This window comes from Poecilia reticulata, linkage group LG1 (genome assembly GCF_000633615.1).
Source record: "Poecilia reticulata strain Guanapo linkage group LG1, Guppy_female_1.0+MT, whole genome shotgun sequence".
NCBI classification, from domain to species: Eukaryota; Metazoa; Chordata; class Actinopteri; order Cyprinodontiformes; family Poeciliidae; genus Poecilia; species Poecilia reticulata.
In genome coordinates, this window is record NC_024331.1 from 10,972,343 (window position 1) to 10,992,101 (window position 19,759).

The 19,759-nt window shown below is 40.2% G+C and overlaps 1 protein-coding gene across 2 annotated transcripts in view; it reads right to left on the minus strand.

Moving 5' to 3' along the window:
- LOC103462977 (protein kinase C beta type-like) overlaps nucleotides 1-19,759 on the minus strand; it is a 90,749-nt gene that overhangs the window by 8,006 nt on the left and 62,984 nt on the right. The window contains exons 5-17 of one of the 2 annotated variants that reach the window (XM_008406060.2): nucleotides 17,110-17,238; nucleotides 16,551-16,707; nucleotides 16,106-16,240; nucleotides 12,818-12,914; nucleotides 12,583-12,723; nucleotides 12,331-12,504; nucleotides 12,114-12,205; nucleotides 10,734-10,796; nucleotides 10,492-10,630; nucleotides 10,318-10,398; nucleotides 9,009-9,116; nucleotides 8,793-8,933; nucleotides 3,947-6,913 (exon numbers count right to left, since the gene is read on the minus strand). In XM_008406060.2, the coding sequence (XP_008404282.1) occupies nucleotides 6,761-6,913; nucleotides 8,793-8,933; nucleotides 9,009-9,116; nucleotides 10,318-10,398; nucleotides 10,492-10,630; nucleotides 10,734-10,796; nucleotides 12,114-12,205; nucleotides 12,331-12,504; nucleotides 12,583-12,723; nucleotides 12,818-12,914; nucleotides 16,106-16,240; nucleotides 16,551-16,707; nucleotides 17,110-17,238 (1,610 nt within the window). In that variant the 3' untranslated portion in view covers nucleotides 3,947-6,760. Of the gene's footprint in view, nucleotides 1-3,946; nucleotides 6,914-8,792; nucleotides 8,934-9,008; nucleotides 9,117-10,317; nucleotides 10,399-10,491; nucleotides 10,631-10,733; nucleotides 10,797-12,113; nucleotides 12,206-12,330; nucleotides 12,505-12,582; nucleotides 12,724-12,817; nucleotides 12,915-16,105; nucleotides 16,241-16,550; nucleotides 16,708-17,109; nucleotides 17,239-19,759 lie in introns of those variants that run through there. The other variant, XM_008406066.2, reaches the window with a different exon arrangement.

Below are 19,759 nucleotides of genomic sequence, written 5' to 3' on the forward strand. Positions count from 1 at the left end.
GAGTCCCATGTGAGACGGAGCTTTAACTCCCAACTCTGGCAGAACTTCGAACACGTTCCGAGGGATGTGGGGGACTTTGAGTCTGAGTGGACCATGTTCTGTATCTCCATTGCCGAGGCGGCTTATCGGATCTGCGGCCGCAAGGTTGTTGGTGCCTGTCGCGGCGGCAACCCTCGAACCCATTGGTGGACACCTTTGGTGAGGGATGCTGTCAAGCTGAAGAAGGAGTCCTATTGGGCCTTTTTGGCCTGTGGGACTCCAGAAGCAGCTGATGGGTACTGGCGGGCGAAGTGGCATGTGGCTCGGGTTGTTGCTGAGGCAAAAACTCAAGGGTGGAAGGAGTTTGGAGAGGCCGTGGGGAAAGACTTCCGTACGGCTTCGAGGTGATTCTGGTCCACCATCCGGCGTCTCAGGAGGGGGAAGCAGTGCAGCACCAACACCGTTTACAGTGGGGATGGTGCGCTGCTGACCTCAACTCGGGACGTTGTGGGCCGGTGGGCAGAATACTTCGAAAACCTCCTCAATCCCACCAACATGCCTTCTGTTGAGGAAGCTGAGCCTTTGTACTTTGGGTCGGACTCTCCAGTCTCTGGGGACAAGGTCGCCGAGGTGGTCAAAAAGCTCCTCGGTGGCAGGGCCCCGGGGGTGGATGAGATCCGCCCGGAGTTCCTTAAGGCTCTGGATGTTGTAGGGTTGTGTTGGCTCATGCGACTCTGCAATATCGCATGAATATCGGGGGCAGTTCCCCTGGACTGGCAGTCTGGGGTGGTGATCCCCCTGTGCATGGGAGTTTGCCCAACTGGTCTACATGTGTTTTGTGGACTGCTAATTAATCCTTGCATTCAACGGGCTGCGTTCTTGTTTGAAGTTGATGAGAACCATACATCCTACAATATGGGGTAAGACAATCTAACATGGTGAATATCCTCGATTTCAGGTTGGAGTGGTTCTGACGTTCTTCCGACCAGATCAGTCTCAACACACCACACATGGCAGGATTATTGCTTAAGATTTTCATAAAGAGTTGTCTTGATAATTGGTGCGTTCTAAGATTGTTGAAAATGGGAAATCAGGGCAAAAAAATTCTGTCATGTGATCTAGGCTCAAGTAGAAGGGCTTTTTTTGTTTGTTGACATTTACTCCGCACCCAGAAGGTTTCTTCAGTTCTGAACATAGTTGGAAGTAACAGGGTTATACATTCTTGTCCAGTGTTTCTCACTTCTGGTCCTCATGGAGCCCTGGCCTGCAGGTTTTAAATGTTTCCCTTCTGCCACACACCTTACTTAAATAACTGAGTGATTAACAGGCTTCTGCACCACTTGACATGTAGAGGAGATCATTCAATCATTTCAATCTGGTTTTCTAGACCAGAAACGCCAACATTTGCAGGCCGGCTCCTCAGGGACCGGAATTGAGAAACACTATTCTAGGAAGAACAATCACAATAATATGACCAATACATGAGTCACTAGCCCCATCATCTACTCTGATCCAGATTTTAGTCATTGTTGCCTTAGGAAGTTTGTGTTTGGACAATTGTTGCTCTGTTGTAACATTGCTTCTTGGCAATAAATATTTCTCAAGTCTGTTTATGTATCCCTTAAATCAGGGGTGTCAAACTCCAGTCCTGGAGGGCCGGTGTCCTGTAACTTTTAGATGTGCCTCTGCTGCACCACACCTGAATAGAATAATTAGGTGATTAGCATGAGAACATATCTACACAAGGGGGAGGTAATTAAGCCATTTCATTCCAATGTTTTGTACCTGTGGCACATCTAAAAACTGCAGAACAATGGGCCTTGAGGACTTTAGTTTGACACCTGTGCCTTAAATGGTCTGTATTGTTAAGGAACATGCATTTGTTGGTTAAGCACCAATTTTAAAACTCACTAAATCCTCTTGCTTGGTGTAACCTATTGGTATAGATAATTGGGGAAAGAAGAAATACAAAACACTAGCATCTTCAAGCAAAAGGAGGATCAGAAAAACGGAAGTCTGGACAGAGCAAATGAGCTGAACACATTCTTCAACGGGTTCAGTTGAGGTACCTGTTGCCATGACATCCCATATCATGACGTTTCACATCATATCAAGAGCCCTTGCAGTTTGCTTTTTGTCGTGGGGTTGGAGTTGATGATGCCATTTTACACGTACTTCAACAAACCCACTGTCATCTGGACAAAGCAAGCAGCACTGCGAGGATCATGTTAATGATTTCTTTTGTGCATTTAACACAATTCAGCCTGATCTGCTCTGTGAGAAACTCCAGAAGACACAAGTGGAGGCCTCAACAATCACCTGGATCTATGACTACCTCACAAACAGACCACAGTTTGTTAGACTGAAGGACTTTGTGTCTAAACAGGTGGTCAGCAACACAGGAGCACCGCAGGGCACTGTACTCTCACCATTCCTTTGCTCTCTGTACACTTCAGACTTCCAGCACAAGTCGGACTTCTGTCGTCCACAGAAATACACAGATGACTCTGCAGTTGTCAGGTTTATCAGAGATAGACAAGAGGCTGAGTCCAGAGAGCTGGTGGACCGCTTTGTGTCATGGTGTGGGAACAATCATCTCATCTTAATTGTGAACAAAACAAAGGAGATGATTGTTGATTTCAGGAGGAACAGGGTTAGATCAAATCCTGTTTCCATCATGGGAAAAGAACTGGAGGTGGTTAAGGAATATAAATATCTCTGTGTTCATCTGGACAACAGACTGGACTGGAGACACAACAGTGAAGCGTCTATAAGAAGGGACAGAGCAGACTGGACTTCTTGAGGAAGCTAAGATCCTTCAAGGTTTGCAGCCAGATGCTGCAGATCTTCTATAAGTCTTGTTGAGAGCATCATCTCTTCATCGATCAGCATCAGAGCCAAGGACCTAAAAAGGCTCAAGAGCCTGATAAAAATGGCTGGTTCTGCTCTGGGGACGACTGTGGAACCTCTGGAGATGAGATGCAAAGAAGGAATCTTCATAAAATCAGGAAAATTATGGACAACCCTCACCATCCTCTTCATGAGACTGTCTTGGGAAAGCAGAGCATATTCAGTCAGAGGCTTCTTCACATTTACTGTGATACAGACGACTACAAGAGGTCTTTCCTGCCAACAGCCATCAGCATCTGCAATAACTCTGAAGAATTAATGAGCTACAACAACATTTAATTTTCCTTTGGAATCAAATTATGTATTTTTGAATGTGGATTGAGTATCCGCCCAGTGCTGGTAACACACTGATGTGGAATGGCATCTCAGAGGTCACCCAGGCTGTTCCCATAAGTGTTCACTGGGGCTCGGGGTCATGGCAAGAGGCAGTCCAGGCCATGACATAAAAGCAGCCTCTCTACTCTCAAATCCTCCAGGCGCTCTGTGATGACCCAGTCTGAAGTTCAGCATTGATGTCTTTGAAGACAGAAATCAGCTCCTAAGGATCTTTCTATCTCTCTGGTGAGACAACCTCGAGTGACGACAAGACTCATTTTTACAGGAGTATAACATCAACACATCCCTCCACCAATAGGATTTGGAAAGTTTCTACAAATGTGGCATCATTTAAAGGGAAATCAAAAGGCTTTCCAGCAGCATAAGATTTATTACCAAGAAACATTGTTACAACAGAAAAATAGAAAATAAAAATGGCCGACAATTTTTTTTCTATTTTTTTGCAAAGTTTAGTCTGTAACTGACTTAACAGAATGATTAACAGATAAATAACTATGCATAGTTTTGTAGCTACAGTAATACTCTTGGTAGCAGCAGCTTTAACGACTATTTTTATCTAAAAAAAAATGGCTATAAATCTGGTGCTGCAATAATTTTCTAGATATCACACCTGAGTTTGTGAAACATCACCGTCTCCAAGAAACAACTCTGTACACAAAAAGGAGTTCAACAAACGGTCAGATGTGTTGTGGCAACAGTAAGAAGGCACACACAGAAGAAGTAGTCTGGCAGGCACCAGTGAGTATATTATGAGTTTCCAGTCATACGAGGAAATTACACAATCAACAATAGCATCTCTCCCACCCAGAAATCACATTCAAATATTTCTCTGATATAGAAATTGTATTTTTATATATATTATTTCTCTGGAGTTTTCTATGACTTGGCTGTTCACAGTTACCATAACCACCATTAGTGCTCATGGTTCTCATCTGGTAGAATCAAAGATGTTAGAATCAGGAGTCTTTGATGTTTCCTTCCTGCCACCTTGTTATGTGACACAAGATTTGACACATTGTTACTACTTTGCATCGTTACACAGTTACAAAATTATGAAACAACTTTGACATTTCATCTTTTATATGAAAAGGACTTTCAAGGGACATAATAATGTTGGTCAACAGTTAGGATAGACTGTAATGCATGTCATGATAATTACACCTGTATTGCAAAATGGCACATGATGGCTGCTCTTTTCCACAGCTGTTAGGAGAAGTATTTTTCTACAACTTTATGATTCTTAACCTTATTTTGGCACTTCTGGAAATCCTGTTTCTGGAGGATAAAATAACTTCACAAAAATCTAAATGTCTACATCATGTAAATTTTGAAAAAACAATTGTTTACAAGATATGCCCTCCATTAATGAAAACACAGTGTAACAGGGAAAACTTGTCTCCAGAGAAAAGCAAAGACCCTTCAATGAAAAACAAAAAATGTGCAACTCTTCCTGCTTTTGTGCACAAGGATCATAAATCAGCAAAAAATAATGGAGGTACATTCACCACAACATCAAACAGAAAGTGTAATAATATTTGATCCTACAGACAAAAATAAAGGAAACTAGTATTTGAAAAATTACAGCAAAGCAATTGGTCAGTTCATTTACATTGTATGAATTGCCAACATGTGATCAAAGTACACTCATCAACATCAATGAATGGTTGTCCTAATCAATATGCAGGTTACAGGGAAGGCGACACAGAGACAGAGTATGTTCAGGTTGGACTCTGGCATCCAGCAGCCTGCTGATGTGAGGCATTTAGATGTAAGCAACATTTCTGCACTGAAGATAAAAATACAGCCAGTAGAGGCAACACAAGAGCAGCAGTTACAAGCTAAACTACAGTGGTCCCAGAACAGAGTCGCTACTGGAAAACATGCTGGCCTGTTATCTTGGATCATGAATATATAATTATGTGGGCAGGTTGCTTTCAGTTATGCACATATTTCATTTCCATCTAAATAATATTTAAAAATCTGCCATTTTGGAGATGCATTTTTTTGCTTTCTTTCCTAAAGTCAACAGTCCTGCTTGGTACCGAGATGGAGACTGAAGGTCATAAAGTTAGAATGAAGTCTAGAAGCTACAGAAAAATTGCCTTTCAGTTCCCCCTGGATCCACTGTGCTCACAAAGATACAACATTATTTAGTAACATTAAACATTTAATATATTTTCTAACAAACTGATGAGAGAAAACATCAGGGTTTATCGCACTGCTTCTTCTGCGTCAATTTAACTCGCCACCATCGAGTCATGTAACTAACAAATGTTATGGTGGCATAGAACTGTTGGTGGCTACGTCAGGATGTTAGTAGGCATCCAAGTTCACTAAGCTATGTGTGAAGCCTCAACTACACTATACTTTGAATGATTTTAGCATAAACATAACGTGGTAATAACACGAATCCAGCAGAAGAAAAGATTTCTACATTTGATCTAGCTGAAAAATTATTTTATCACACCTCTGACCCCATCAGGATTTGAAGAAGGCAAATAAATACTTTACTGTCAACTTAAAAACGTATACTATAGAAGAAAATACAGACGAGTGGCAAATATGGAAAACAATTAGTTTTAATGCAATCTGTTAAGACAAGTTAGCAATTTTTTGTTTTAGTCTGTGAAGTTTTTAAAATAATTTTCAACAAACAAAATAATCCTTTATTGGTTTAGAATGTGAAGTTTATAAAACAATCTTTAACAAAGTCCATTAATAACACAGTCTCAATGCTAATTTAAGCTAACTACAATTTTTCTTTCAACCATGAATATGGCATTTAACGAACACTTATACATTTATATGGCATTTAAAAATAAAACCTGACAATGTAAACATTTTTTATAATATTCTCAAAGTAAGTTGTAAAAATAGTTAGAGAACCAGGTTCCAGACATTTTTTGTCTTTATGTTACATTAAGCCAATATAAGCTTGTTTCAGGCAAAAGGTTTCATTGATGCTTTCTAAAAAAAAAAGAGCCAATTTATCTTCTAGCTGCTTCTGAGTTTTTTGCTGTGCTAAACTAAACTAACATGTTCAACTGCATCATTGAAGAACCAGTTTAGGATAATGCTAATTTTCTCTTTTTGATTTTATTGCTCTGTTAGATTTTTATTGTTTATAAAATTAAACAATCACTGCTGAACAAGATGTGTAGTATGTTTAGTTGGATATTGAGCTATAACAGTGGTTTGCAGGGGCAACGGAAAGGAATCAGTTTCCAGATGCTTCTCAGATTTTAGCTAGAGGCTAAGATAAGCTAACACCTTCAGCTTCCTCTCTAACAAACCGGTTGAATAGTTTTCATACTTTTGGAACAAACTAAATAAATATCTTTCCCAAATGCTCAAACGTCTTTGAACCTTTTCGACCTGAGCCATAAAAAGTGCTAATGTGTAACGCCAGGTCTTAAAAGGTTAAAAATTGCTGGATGCAACCCAAATATGACATCATCAGAATAATTCCGTGTTTGGTTTTTATGTTTATGAAGTATGGGTGATTTCTATTAAAGCCAGGAGAAATGTTACATGGTCATTGAGCTGGGTGGTTGTACTCAGGGTTAACATATGAGAAGCCTTGGAATTCTTCCTGGTCCAGGTTGGATATTAGCTCCTGATCTGGGGGGGTCAGCTCAGGGGGGTTGCGTGTGAAAAAGCGATCAAAGTTCTCTGCATCACGCCCACACTGCCGTGGAGAGGAGAGATGGAGGAATGGATTGAGTTTCATGAAGGGTGAGGGAAAGAAAACAACAAAAGACGAAAAGAGAAAAAAGAGAAATACAACTAAAATATGGTATCAACCAATCAAATCACTCACAGCAAAAACTGTGGAATTCCATTGGTCTAAATGAAAGCAGTGGGCATACAGGTTCGTCATTGGTGACTACACTAACAAGTTTTAGCTTCACATTTGTCAGAGTAGTGACCAATGGTAGCAGATGGTTGTGTTCTGGTGATGGGGGATTTTTCATATCTACAGTGGCTTACAAAAGTATTCATACCTATTGAACTTTTCCATATTTGACACATTAAAACCACAAACTTATTTCATTGGAATTTTATATGAAAGACCAACACAAAGTGGTATACAATTGTGAAGTAGATTTTTTTTTTTGATGATTTAAAACATTTTTAACCAATAGAAAATGAAAGTGCAGTGTGCTAAAGTATTCAAGACCTACGACAGTATTTAAAACATGCTGGGGTCAGAGAGATTTTGAGGAAAATAATAATCACAGCCCCAGTTGTCAGTGGGTAATATACGATCCCGACAGCCGTTACCCAGCAGGTGTAAAGGGCGGAAAGCAATTTATTACATTTCCAAAACCAAAAAGGAATCTGGAATAACACAAAAAATGGATCATGGACTGCAGCCCACCTCACGTCCAGTTGAATGAAACTGATGGACGGAAACTACCAAGTTAGTCAGAACCACGGAGGTAACTGGTAGTAAACATCCCACTTTTTTGTCATAACGACATTACTGATGGATCAGGCACCGTACTGAGACTTAACGACTCGCGGCTCCGTGCTAAGGACTCATGGCTGACGGCTAAGTCTCAATAAATAAGCACAACTCAGTTAAATTAAAGTAACAATACTAAACATCTAATCATTTCCAGATCAAAAGGTGAAGATTTTATATGTGTAGATTCCACCGGTAGCTCTATGGCAGCATGAAAACAGACTGCAGTAACTGCTGTATTTGACACACTGTTTCATGCTACTGTTTACTTCCAAGCATTTTCCTGAAGGCAGATTTTCACAAGCCGGTATTATTTAAGTCATTTCTCACCCATTTTGTATGCAAACTGCGTCCCACAGCATTCACACTTGCATCCAACCAGACTTTTTTGTCCCTCGTTTTTCCTCTTGTGTTCTATCGTTGATTTCTACGTTATTTCCCGCTAATAACCTTATTAGACCTGACGTAGGTCTAGTTAGAGAATTTTCTTGCCCACCGTCTCTGCCTCAGTGTTGGTTTATGAGGCAAAAATGACTCAAAAAATGTCTGGGGTAATGCATCGAGGTCCGTAATAACAGCGTGCTTGTCGGAGGACAGCTCTAGTTCCGCATGGGGACGGGGCGGCGTCATGTCAATTATATTTATGCAAAAGCATGGACTCTAAGAGACTTATGCACAACATGTAAGTTAAAAACAGCACAATAACNGGGGGGAGCGTCATGTCAATTGCAGCAAAAGGTGGATCCACAAACTGTTGACTCAGGGGACCTGAATACTTTTGCCCACTCTTCAGTTTTTTAGTTGTAAATATTTTGAATCATCTATAATTTTCTTTCTACTTCACAATTGTGTACCACTTTGTGTTGGTCTTTCACATTAAATTGCAATAAAATCTATTTATGATTGGTTGTAATGTGACAAAATATGGAAATGTTCAAGGGGTATGAATCCTTTCACAAGTCACTGTATAACTTACCTCATAGGCAAGACTAAGAATACAACTCACTTTGTTTAATCATGGATCATTTCTAAAGCAAACTTTAGGGACTGGATACCATTATTAGGTGGAAAGTGTGCATGAGGGAATAAATACACTCACCGCTTTTGGTTTGAAGGGAGGCTGGACCTCCTTATTCTCCAGCTTTTCCCAGTCAATATAGCGGAAGAAGGCGTGCTCCTTGATGTCCCTTTCTCCCTCTGGGCCACAGCCAAGACGCTTCCCTGGGTGTTTGGTCATCAGCTAAAAATATACAAATATACATCGATTTTATATTATGATGAAAGACGGTGTATGTGTACTGCAATGTGTTCTCACCCCCTTGCAGATAGCAACAGCTTCTTTGGACATGGATTTAGGATAAGACACATGATGCTCCATGATTGACTGGAACAACTCGTCTTCATCTTCGCCATCAAATGGAGGCTGCAGATGAACAAAAATACACAATTTTTAATTATTGTTTCCAATATTTTAACTTTGATTAAAATTTGAATAAGTTAATTTTCACTTCTTAACAGCAACGCACCTAAAATTTCTGTTTGTATTACTAGATCACAATGTGGCTTATGACAAATAACATGATGCACTTAAATGCAGATATGAAATGATGAAAAGACATATTTGAATAGAAATGTCTTCAGCTGCTTTTTGTGAGTCAAGACGGCAGAAAAACAAGTCAAGTTTGTTCCACAGCTGAAGTGCAACAGTCTGTAAAGAGTGAGTTCATCTGATCCTTGAGAATACTTGTGGCTTTAACAATTCCGTACTAAAATGAAAGAGCAACCAATTGAAATACATTAAAACATGAGTGTAGATGTAAAGTATTTTTTATCAAATGAAGTTGATCAAAGGAATTTTTTGTTGTTGCTAAAAAGTGTGTTACAAAAGTCTAGACAAGAGAAAAGCAAAGCATGAATAATCATCTCAACACTAAACTTTGATATTTCTCAAATGATGACGACGGTTAGAGCAACCTTAAAAAGTATCTATTGATTGATCGATAACAACACCTACAGTTTGTAACCTTGGAATGCCAGTAAAATTCAAACGTCCAATCTGTTGGCTGATGAAATAAACCACGTTGTCCAGGACAACCTCAGTCTTCTGAGTCCTCTTGAAGGTTTATTTTACAACAGTTTATAATTTCCTTTAGCCATTCAGACAGTTTGAAAAACTTAGGATTTTTTGAAGGAACAATATAGCTGAATGCCAGCTTTATAAAAGTAATTGTAGATTTTATAAAATGCATTAACAATCTTTCAAAAATCTGCTAACTATGTTGCAAAAGATGTGGCCATAAAAGAGACTTGAGGTTCCAACATATTATATTAGAGCAATAGAAACTGACAGGATTTAGTTCATGCAGGCACTGAAACTTAAATGCTTAGGTAAAACTTGTGCCGCTATAAAACAGACGTGGAGATTCCTGCCTAAGATTGTTGTGTTACTGATGGCATCAAAGGCTGGCGACACATCTACCAAATCTAAAACACTGAATTCCCCAGGACAACGTTCACTGCTGAATGAAAATTTAAATCATTTCATGTGAGTTTAGTTATCTGCTTTCCTTTAGTCCTGACTCCTGGTTATTAATAGCAATGTTGATTAAAGGTGATGCACAAACCTGTCCGGCTAGCATTTCATAAAGCAGAACTCCAAAAGCCCACCAGTCCACAGACTTCCCATAAGGCTGATAAGCAATGATCTGTTGGGAAGAAAAACATGTTAATCAGTTGTTCCAGATTTGTAACAATTGATCAAATATATCAGTTGACGAGAGGAAAACACATGAACACACCTCTGGAGCAATGTAGTCTGGTGTCCCACAAAACGTCTTTGTTGTATGGCCATCAAACATGTTCTCTTTGCACATGCCAAAGTCTGCAATCTTTATGTGGCCTTCAGAGTCCAACATCACATTGTCCAACTTCAGGTCTCTGTAAACATGTACAAATACCCACAACCAACCCATTACTTACAATTGTTCTATTACAAAATACAAAAGCCTGATGAGTGGGAAGGATTCAAAACCAGGCTCACCGATACACAATGCCTTTGGAGTGAAGGAAGAAGAGGCCAATGGCAATTTCTGCTGCATAGAACCTGAAACGCAGAACCCCGCTTCATATTTAAATAGTGATGGTTCATATGCTATTTTTTTGTGAGATGCAACTGGCTAGTTTTTTTTGGTTAAAACAAAGTTGTAAGAAATGTGCTTGCAGTGACTGTAGCAGGGTTTTCACAGCTGTTCTAGTAGCTTAGCAGATAACTGCTGTTTTCTTGTAATAAAATAACATTTTGCTGCAAGACTACATGTTGCATAAATTAGATATTTTGCAACATTGAAAGATTATTCGAAGGTGATGAAAAAAGCCACAGATGAACAAAACTGTTCACTTAGTCTCTATGAGGCTATTAACAATAAATAAAATGTGGACAGACTGGTCAGAAGAATGGAGTGGGCCGATGACCAGACAGAAGGACTGGATGGAAGGAGCAGATGGTTGACTGGACAGATTGATGGAAGGATATGAAGAACGGATGGACACATTAGATGGACGGACAAATGGACAGACGAGAAGAACTATGGAAAGACAAATGATTCTGTTCATCCTTTAGATGGATTCAAAGGGCAGAACGGACGGATGGATTCAATTTAATTTATTCGGTAGCATAGAGACAATGCGTATTAACATTTTTGTAACCATGCCAGTTAGCCAAAAGGCTATTTGAGAGAAAGATGCATGTAGTTCAGTGTTCATGTCAGAGATGATATTCAGAAGGGATTTTTAAAATTAATTTTAGTTACCTCTGCTAAGTACTCTGTGCATAATATTGAAAGTGTCAGTGTGTCTACATCAAGTACAGTCAATCTGTTGAAACGACATGATTTTAAAAAATCCAGGGTGTTAAGACCCTGGGTGAGGGGATGGATGGACGGACAGGTGCTGCCTCCCCTCCCATCTGAAGCAGATTTCTCTGCTCAGACTTTTTCTGTCCTAAAACGGTTCTTTGCTTCTTTTTTTTCCCTGTTCAACAATCCGTAGTGATCCTGGCCAAAATGCTTACAGCAAACACACTGGTCTGCATTGTGCTCTGTTTGGACAGATGTGCTTGTCATCTGTTTATGGTCGGAAATGCCTGCCTATCCCAGATGGGGACCAGTAGATTCAGAAAATGAAGATGCATTGTCATTTCAATGTGGCACATTCTGCATTCTGTTTTTAAACCTTTCCAGCAAGACGAGCACAACATGGAGTCCAGCTGTGCTCCTGCAGATGCAGGGAATCCAGAGCTCTACTCTTTAACATCAAGTATGACAGCACAGGTCTATTTCTAATTTAGAACACAAACTAAAATATGATCATACAGATTTCAAAATGTTCAAGGTGTAGTCAGTGTGTTAGCATGAATACTCACACAGCATGAGGCTCCTTGAACTTGCCCACCTGTTGGATCTGATACATGAGGTCTCCTCCGTTGATATATTCCATGACAAAATACAAACGATCCTACAGGGAATTATGGAGGAGGAAAGAATAAAGAAATAAACTCCTCTTTTTCCTGTGAGAGGAGTCAATTTAAACAGTAACAGCTGATAGTAGGTAAGTGTGAAGATGAGCAGAACTCATCTTACCATGGTTTGGAAACATGAGTGCAGCTGAGTGAGGAATGGAGGTTTGCCGGACAGAGCCAGAACTCTTTTCTCCACCATGGTGCACTCTACGTCATCATCTTGGATCACCACATCTTTCTTTAGGATTTTGACTGCATACAACTCATCCGTACCTTTCCTCTCTGCCAGCATCACCTGAAGGGTGTCCATAGAAATTAAAGTTCGCACTGCTTTATATAAAGCCGGAAACCCACTTCTGAAAAGAAGTCTGACCTTTCCAAAGCTGCCTTTGCCCAGAACCATAATAAAGTTGAAGTCTGCGAGTTTGACGCGGTCCTGATTGCCGTTGCTGTCATACTTACAAACTGAGGACGAGGACGAGTCTGACGGCTTCCCTGGACCTATTTTTGCCCTCTGGAGACAATTTGGAACAACAGTGGAAAGAAAACCTGGTTAAAAACAAACAAGCCCAATAAAGTTCTAGCTTATCTATTTGTCCAAATCTTACATCAATCTGCCGTCGTATCGACTCGCTCCCCTCTTCTCCGTCTGGCTGGACAGGAACACTGAAGTATTCTCCTTCCTCCTGGGACAGCAGTTTAAACCTGAAGTCCGATATTCACACATACATTAGACGCTGCCTTTATTGTCCTTCTTATTAAACATTACAGGATAATCAAACCCTTGAACCTTTCCACATTTTCACATAAAAACCTGAATCATCAATCTATGGTTTGGCAAGTCAAGAAAATAGCATTTTTGCCACATCTTTTTTGAAAATATCTCAGAACAATCAAGTGGAAATCATCTGTGAAATTCAACTTTAAGTTTTCTTAAATGCTTTTAGGTCTGCCATTTGACTGGACCATTGAAACCATGGATATGCTTTCATCCAAACCGTCCCACCGGAGCTAACCTAACCCTAACCCTAACCCCACCGGAGCTAACCTAACCCTAACCCTTGGTCTCAAAGTCTTCTACGTCCTGTAAACAGGACTCCTTCCAGCAGTACCTTGAATTTAGCTACATCCATCTTCCTTGTTTCTGCTAAAAAAACAATGCATCCCCTAAGCATGATATGACCACCACCATGTTTCAAAATGGAAATGGTGTGAGGCAGCATCATACAGTGCAAGTGTTTCTCGACGGCTATTGTTTTGCATACAGTTCAATGCTGGTTCCATATGTCTGGAGTACGTTCCTGCTGGGACTCCTACATGTTTTGTAGCAACTTTATTTATTTATTTATATTTTCTTTAAACAATGAAAGGAGAGATTTAAGAAAAGCTCAATTAATAATTGTCCTGTCAACACATTTCCCACTTCAGCTGTGGATCTATTCAGTTATGGGCTTTTTTGTTGTTTCTATGACCAGACAGGAGGGCATTACCTCCTGTCTTACAATACACCGAGTCAAACCAGCCAAACCAAACCCTTTGAAAAAACCGTTTCCTCCCCTCACAGCACCAAGAACATCTGAAGGAAACAACACATGAAGACACTGAGTGCAACTTCCTTGCCTCAAGGTAAATATATGTTACTGGTCAGTGAAATGCTATTGAAACACACGGATTGTTGCTATTGAAAACCAACAAATAAAAAAATACAATTAAAATAAACATGAATTATTTTTACTTTTGTTACATCCAAATTAAGTCAGTAGCTCCTTCAGGCCCCCCAGGCCTTCAGGGGCCACATAAATGCTAATGTTTTAAAACACATAGAGAAATTTAAAATTTGTTTATTCAGAATGTCAATGTTGCTCAATTTGATTTAATAGTTTCTGCATAGATAAATGAAATTATTTTAAATTGCTTAACATTTAATTAAAATTTTAAGGAGCTGGTAAGTTTACTTTGTAGAAGTGCAAAGAACAATCTTCATATTTAGATTATTTTGTTACCATAGCAACAATGCTATGAGTTTAATTTTTGAGTTTGAGCTCTGTTTGTTCACAAATGTATAGTATCTCAGTAACATACAATTATAACTGATTGCTTTTAAAGTCGGCCAATTAAACTACCCCTGCTGTATTCCACTAAATCCATGTTGAAATACTGTTGTTCTTATGGTGTGTTCACACCAAATGCGTTTTGAGCGTCAGGCGTGTCTGGTTTACATTCAAAGTCTATGTGGAGCGTCTGACCTGTCAAATGCTCCAAACGGTTCAAATCGCGCCACAACGACCCTCAACGCGCCTCCGCATAGACTTTGAATGTAAACCAGACGTGCCTGATGCTCAAAACGCGTTTGGTGTGAAGATACCATTAACAGCAGGAGGAGCCCCTCAATCAATTGTGCTCAAGGTCTCATACAGCATTGGTTCAGAGGGGCCGAATACTTTTGCACACTACACTAGTGGTACCCCTGAAAATAATGTGACCAAAGGAACCATGTTAAATCAAGGTGTGTCCACTACTTAGCATCACAGGTTTCTTGTAATTAGTCAGTGGGCCTATATGTAGAGCTACAGGTAGTCACTGTGCTATTTGGTGACATGCTGTGTGTCACACTGAACATGGACCAAAGGAAGTGAAAGAAAGATCCGTCTCAGGAGATTAGAAAGAAGATTATAGACAAACATGTTAAAGGTAAAGGTTATAAGACCATCTCCAAGCAGCTTGAAGTTCATATTATTCAGAAATTTAAGATCCATAAGACTGTAGCCAACCTCCCTGGACGTGACCGCAGGAGGAAAATTGATGACAAAACAAAGAGACGGATAATACAAACGGTAACAAAAAACCTCTAAAGACAATAAAGGTGAACTTCAAGCTCAAGGGACATCAGTGTCAGATCGCACCATCCAATGTTGGTGCGATCCAAAGTGGACTTAATGAGAGGTGACCAAGGAGAACACCACTGTTGAAAAGAAATCATAAAAAAGTCAGACTGGAATTTGCCAAGCTACATGTTGACAAGCCACAAAGCTTCTGGGAGAATGTCCTACCAACAGATGAGACAAAAACGGAACTTTTTGGCGAGGCACATCAGCTCTATGTTTGCAGTTGGAAAAATTAAGCATATCAAAAAACGAACAGTGTCCCTATTGTTCACAGGGTATCTTGAAACTGTGCAGAGTATAATGACGTCTCAAGACTATCAAGGGATTCTAGAGAGAAATGTGCTGTGCAGTATCAGAAATCGTTGTCTTAGTCACAGGTCATGGGTCTTGAAACAAAATAAAGACCCCAAACACACAGCTAAAAACACCCAAGAATAGATAAGGGAAAAACATTGGACTATTCTGAAGTGGCTTTCTATAGCCCTGACCTGAATCCTATTGAGCATCTTTGGAAGGAGCTGAAACATGCCGTCTGGAAAAGGCTTCAAACCTGAGACAACTGGAGCAGTTTGCTCATGAGGAGTGGGCCAAATACCTGCTGAGAGGTGCAGAAGTTTCATGGCCAACTACATGAACTGTTTGATTGCAGGAAAACCTTTTGATTGCCTCAAAAGGTTTTCCTCTTAGCAACAAAATATTAAGTTTAGGGTACCATCAGTTTTGTCCACATCTATTTCATGAGTTTATTTTTTTTATAATTCTGTTGAAGCATGTTTGAAAAGCAAAGTAATGTTTGACTTTCATTTGTTCATTTTCATAGTTTTTATTCATTATTACCTCTGTCACATTGAAGTTATTTCTGTAACCATTGTGGATTTCATTAACCAAGGGGTACCAACAATTTTGTCCACTTGTGTAAAATCGCAACAGTATACACAGAATTCTGCAGTTGTAACATGTCAAAATGAGGAAAGGTTTCGGAAGGCCCAGAATATAATCTCTACTCCTCACCATCCATCTATTCCTTGTTTCTGTAGCTCTGAGATGCCAAAGGAGAGAGATCCCATAAAGTCATTCCGGCTGGTCAAATCCCAGTCCCATACCTCCACTGACAGACGTCGGTCCTTGTCACTTTCTTTGAGCTTACTAAGAGATATCAACAGAAAGCAGGTCTTATGTGAATGCCGACTCTCTTTATTTCAGCACATAAATTAATCTTTTTTTTCTGTTATTACAGTAAGCCAGAAAAACACCAGTCATCTTAGAGAATATGGACAAAACCATAAGGGGATGGGGGGGAATGAGTGGGTGGAGGTGGGTAGTTGGGGGGGAGGGGGGTTGCTTATGTAACTAAAAATGAGGCCAACCTTTCCTGTTATTTTAAAAAACAATGCCAGAAAAGGAACAAGTTGACTTGAAACCACTAAGCACAGAGAGGAGAAGAAGAAAGTCTCACAAAGTGAAGGATTCATTCCAGGTGGGGTTGAGGCAACATTTCATGGTCTTCGTCTTCTGCTTGCTCTCACTCTTGGGGTCGGGAATCAGCTTTAGCTTAACGTAGGGGTCTGATAGGCCATTTGGGTCCATGGGCACCAGGTTCTTTGCCTCTTTGACTGCGGAGGAGAGGGTAGAGAAAAATAAGTTCAACGGAAAAAGAAAAGATACAATATGGATAGTCTGGATTGATTTTTGCCCATGTCTGTCTGCCCTGAACAGCTCTGTCTGCATCTGACAACATTTAACACCTGTGTAGTTACTCTTCCATAGTCAATCCCCAGCTGTCTGGCAGAGGAATCTGGCACATGGCTGCACACATCCTGCTGGAGATGTGGGTCAATCGTTGGATAATTGAACGACTAAATGGACTTTCCAGTTTCAGTCTTAGTCTGATGGACCGCTTTGCTTAGAAGCTGTGTGTGTGTGTGTGTGTGTGGGTGTGTGTGTGTGTGTGTGTGTGTGTGTGTGTGTGTGTGTCAAAGTAAAAATGAAGAGATGAATGGACAGAGAGCACTCACTAGTGACGGCAAGAACGTCGTCAGTGATGTGGGCGGAGATGTGGATACGTCCTCTCCTTTCCGTGTGATCCGTTCCACACAGGCTCGGGACGTTGGCCACACATCGCTTGTGGATGTTCATCATGCAGTCTGAGAAACAAAAATACACACATCAAACAGAAAATGGATGGATGAATGGATTTCTGGTAATTTCTCTGAAAACTCCACAGTCTACAGTTAGATGAAGTTGAAGGACATCCACCGATAGGGAGATTAGCAACTGTCTATAAGGCTGCAGTCTGTAACTTTTCTAAGAAATATATTATTTTAGGGGCTGCACAGTGGCGCAGTTGGTAGAGCTGTTGCCTTGCAGTAAGAAGGTTCTGGGTTTGATTCCCGGCCCCGGTCTTTCTGCATGGAGTCTCCATGTTCTCCCTGTGCATGGTGGGTTTTCTCCAGGTACTCCGGTTTCCTCCCACAGTCCAAAAACATAACTGTCAGGTTAATTGGCCTCTCCAAATTGCCCCTAGGTGTGAGTGTGTGTGTGCATGGTTGTTTGTCCTGTGTGTCTCTGTGTTGCCCCAGGGTGACCCCGCCTCTCGCCCGGTACGCTAGCTGGAGAGAGGCACCAGCAACCCTCCTGACCCCACTGAGGGACAAGGGTGTAAGAAAATGGATGGATGGATATCATTTGAGATATTTGTTGAAATTTTCATCATGTCGTGACATCATGAGACAAAAAAAAAGAGTAAAAAGTTCAAGCTCCTCTCCTTTCTCCCACCACCAACTAAAAACAACCAATCAGAGCCAGGAGGCGGGTCTTAGTGCTGTCAATCTCCCCGCGTATGGTGCTGCTCTTGCCCCCATCTCCTTTCCCACCTTGCTCTCTGTAGCTAGTAGAGCCCACCATGAATGCTGAGACTAGTTAGTATGGCCACTGATGACAGCAGATAAACGGCGAGTTGTTTCTCTGTCGTTGGTATATTGAGCAGCGCGTACATGAGGACGACTGACAGCGCTAAGACCCTCCTACAGGCTTTGATTGGTTGTTTTTGGTCAGGATAACTTGACAGCAACATTTCTTCTCTAATATTACTGCTTGTGGTTAGCAGCACCAGGTTACTAAAAGACATGAAGCAGCAGGAATGTACAGTTTTTTTCTCACACAGCTTTTTCATATTGAGGTGTTTCTTTTGTTTAATAACTAAGAAAATATAGCTTCAGTAGCTTTAGACTATATTTAAATAAGGGTTAGAACCTGGTAAAAACCAGATGATTCTAAGTCCTGATGTGTAAAACCAAGGAATTAAAAGTGTTTATTTTGAACTCACTGCATCAACAGCAAACATCTTCTGACTATCTCCTGCTCTGATTGATCTCATTGCACATCAGAATCCTCTTTAACACAGTGTGTTAGAAAACTTTCTAACATTTTCATAAATTGTAGTTCACTGTAGCCATAAGTAACAAAAATAAATTTTATTCTTAAAGATTAGATGTTTCTTAGCAAAGATGGAAATAAAAAAACAAACAAACAAATATGACTATAAAACTTAAAAACTATTTTGCAGAATATAATAAAGAATGGCAAGAATAACAAACCAGAAAAGAATAGACAAAGTTAATTATAGGGGCATGTATAACAGGCAGCCAATGTAAATTCTCATTCTGTCCACTAGATGGCAGACTCCTCTGATCTTCCATGTCAATCATTGAGCTCCAATCACCAACCAATCAGTGGATGGAGGAGAAGCTCTGAAAATGCTTTTCTGTTGTTGTTGGTTCTTGTGTTAAATCTAATCTCACATCTCCAACAGAGAGAACTCCACACACATCGTTCCTCCCACTCAGACAGACAGCTAAACAGCTCAACTGCTGAATAAACTAACAGTTTCATGGCCGCAGATGGACTCTACATGTATATATTCACATTGTGTGGACACACAGAAACAATCTCATTCAAAACATTATACATCTATTTGATTGAATTAATTTGAACACGAGAATATTTAGAGTTTTTGTTATTATACTTACTCCGGGTTCCTCCCACAGTCCAAAAACATGACCGTCAGGTTAATTGGTCTCTCCAAATTCTCCCTAGGTGTGTGTGTGTGTGTCAGGCATGTGCAGAGAGAGGGGCGGGGGGCTTTTTGCTCCTTGCCCCCAAGTGCCCTTTTGGTCAATTTTTATTTTATTTTTTTTTGTATTATTATTTTCTAAGCCCTCTTGTGACACATAACATGTACTAAAATTATTATTATTATATTATTATTTTATTATAATTTTTTTTTTTTACAACATAATACGTCGGTCACTTTGTTACCTTTGACCTTTTGCCCGCGACGCATGACGCAATTTCCTCTAGCGCAGTGAGATAAAGCGGCTAACTGGAGCTAAACGTAGCGAACGTTCCAGATTACAGAACAGTTTTTGGTGAATAAAGTGGAGACTTGCTGCTTGTCAGATTATGGAAAACGTTGAAGTATCGTTTCTGCTTCAGCTCAGAGTCTAAGCGGTTTAAGCAGAGAGGTAATGAAATACAACAGACACTGACAGGCCTCTGCGTCTGCCTTTCTCTGAAGAACTACTGAGGGGAGGAGACAACCAGGTGAGGAGAAACTGTTCTTATCTATTGATTCACTATTTTTATTATACAGACATTATAATAGCT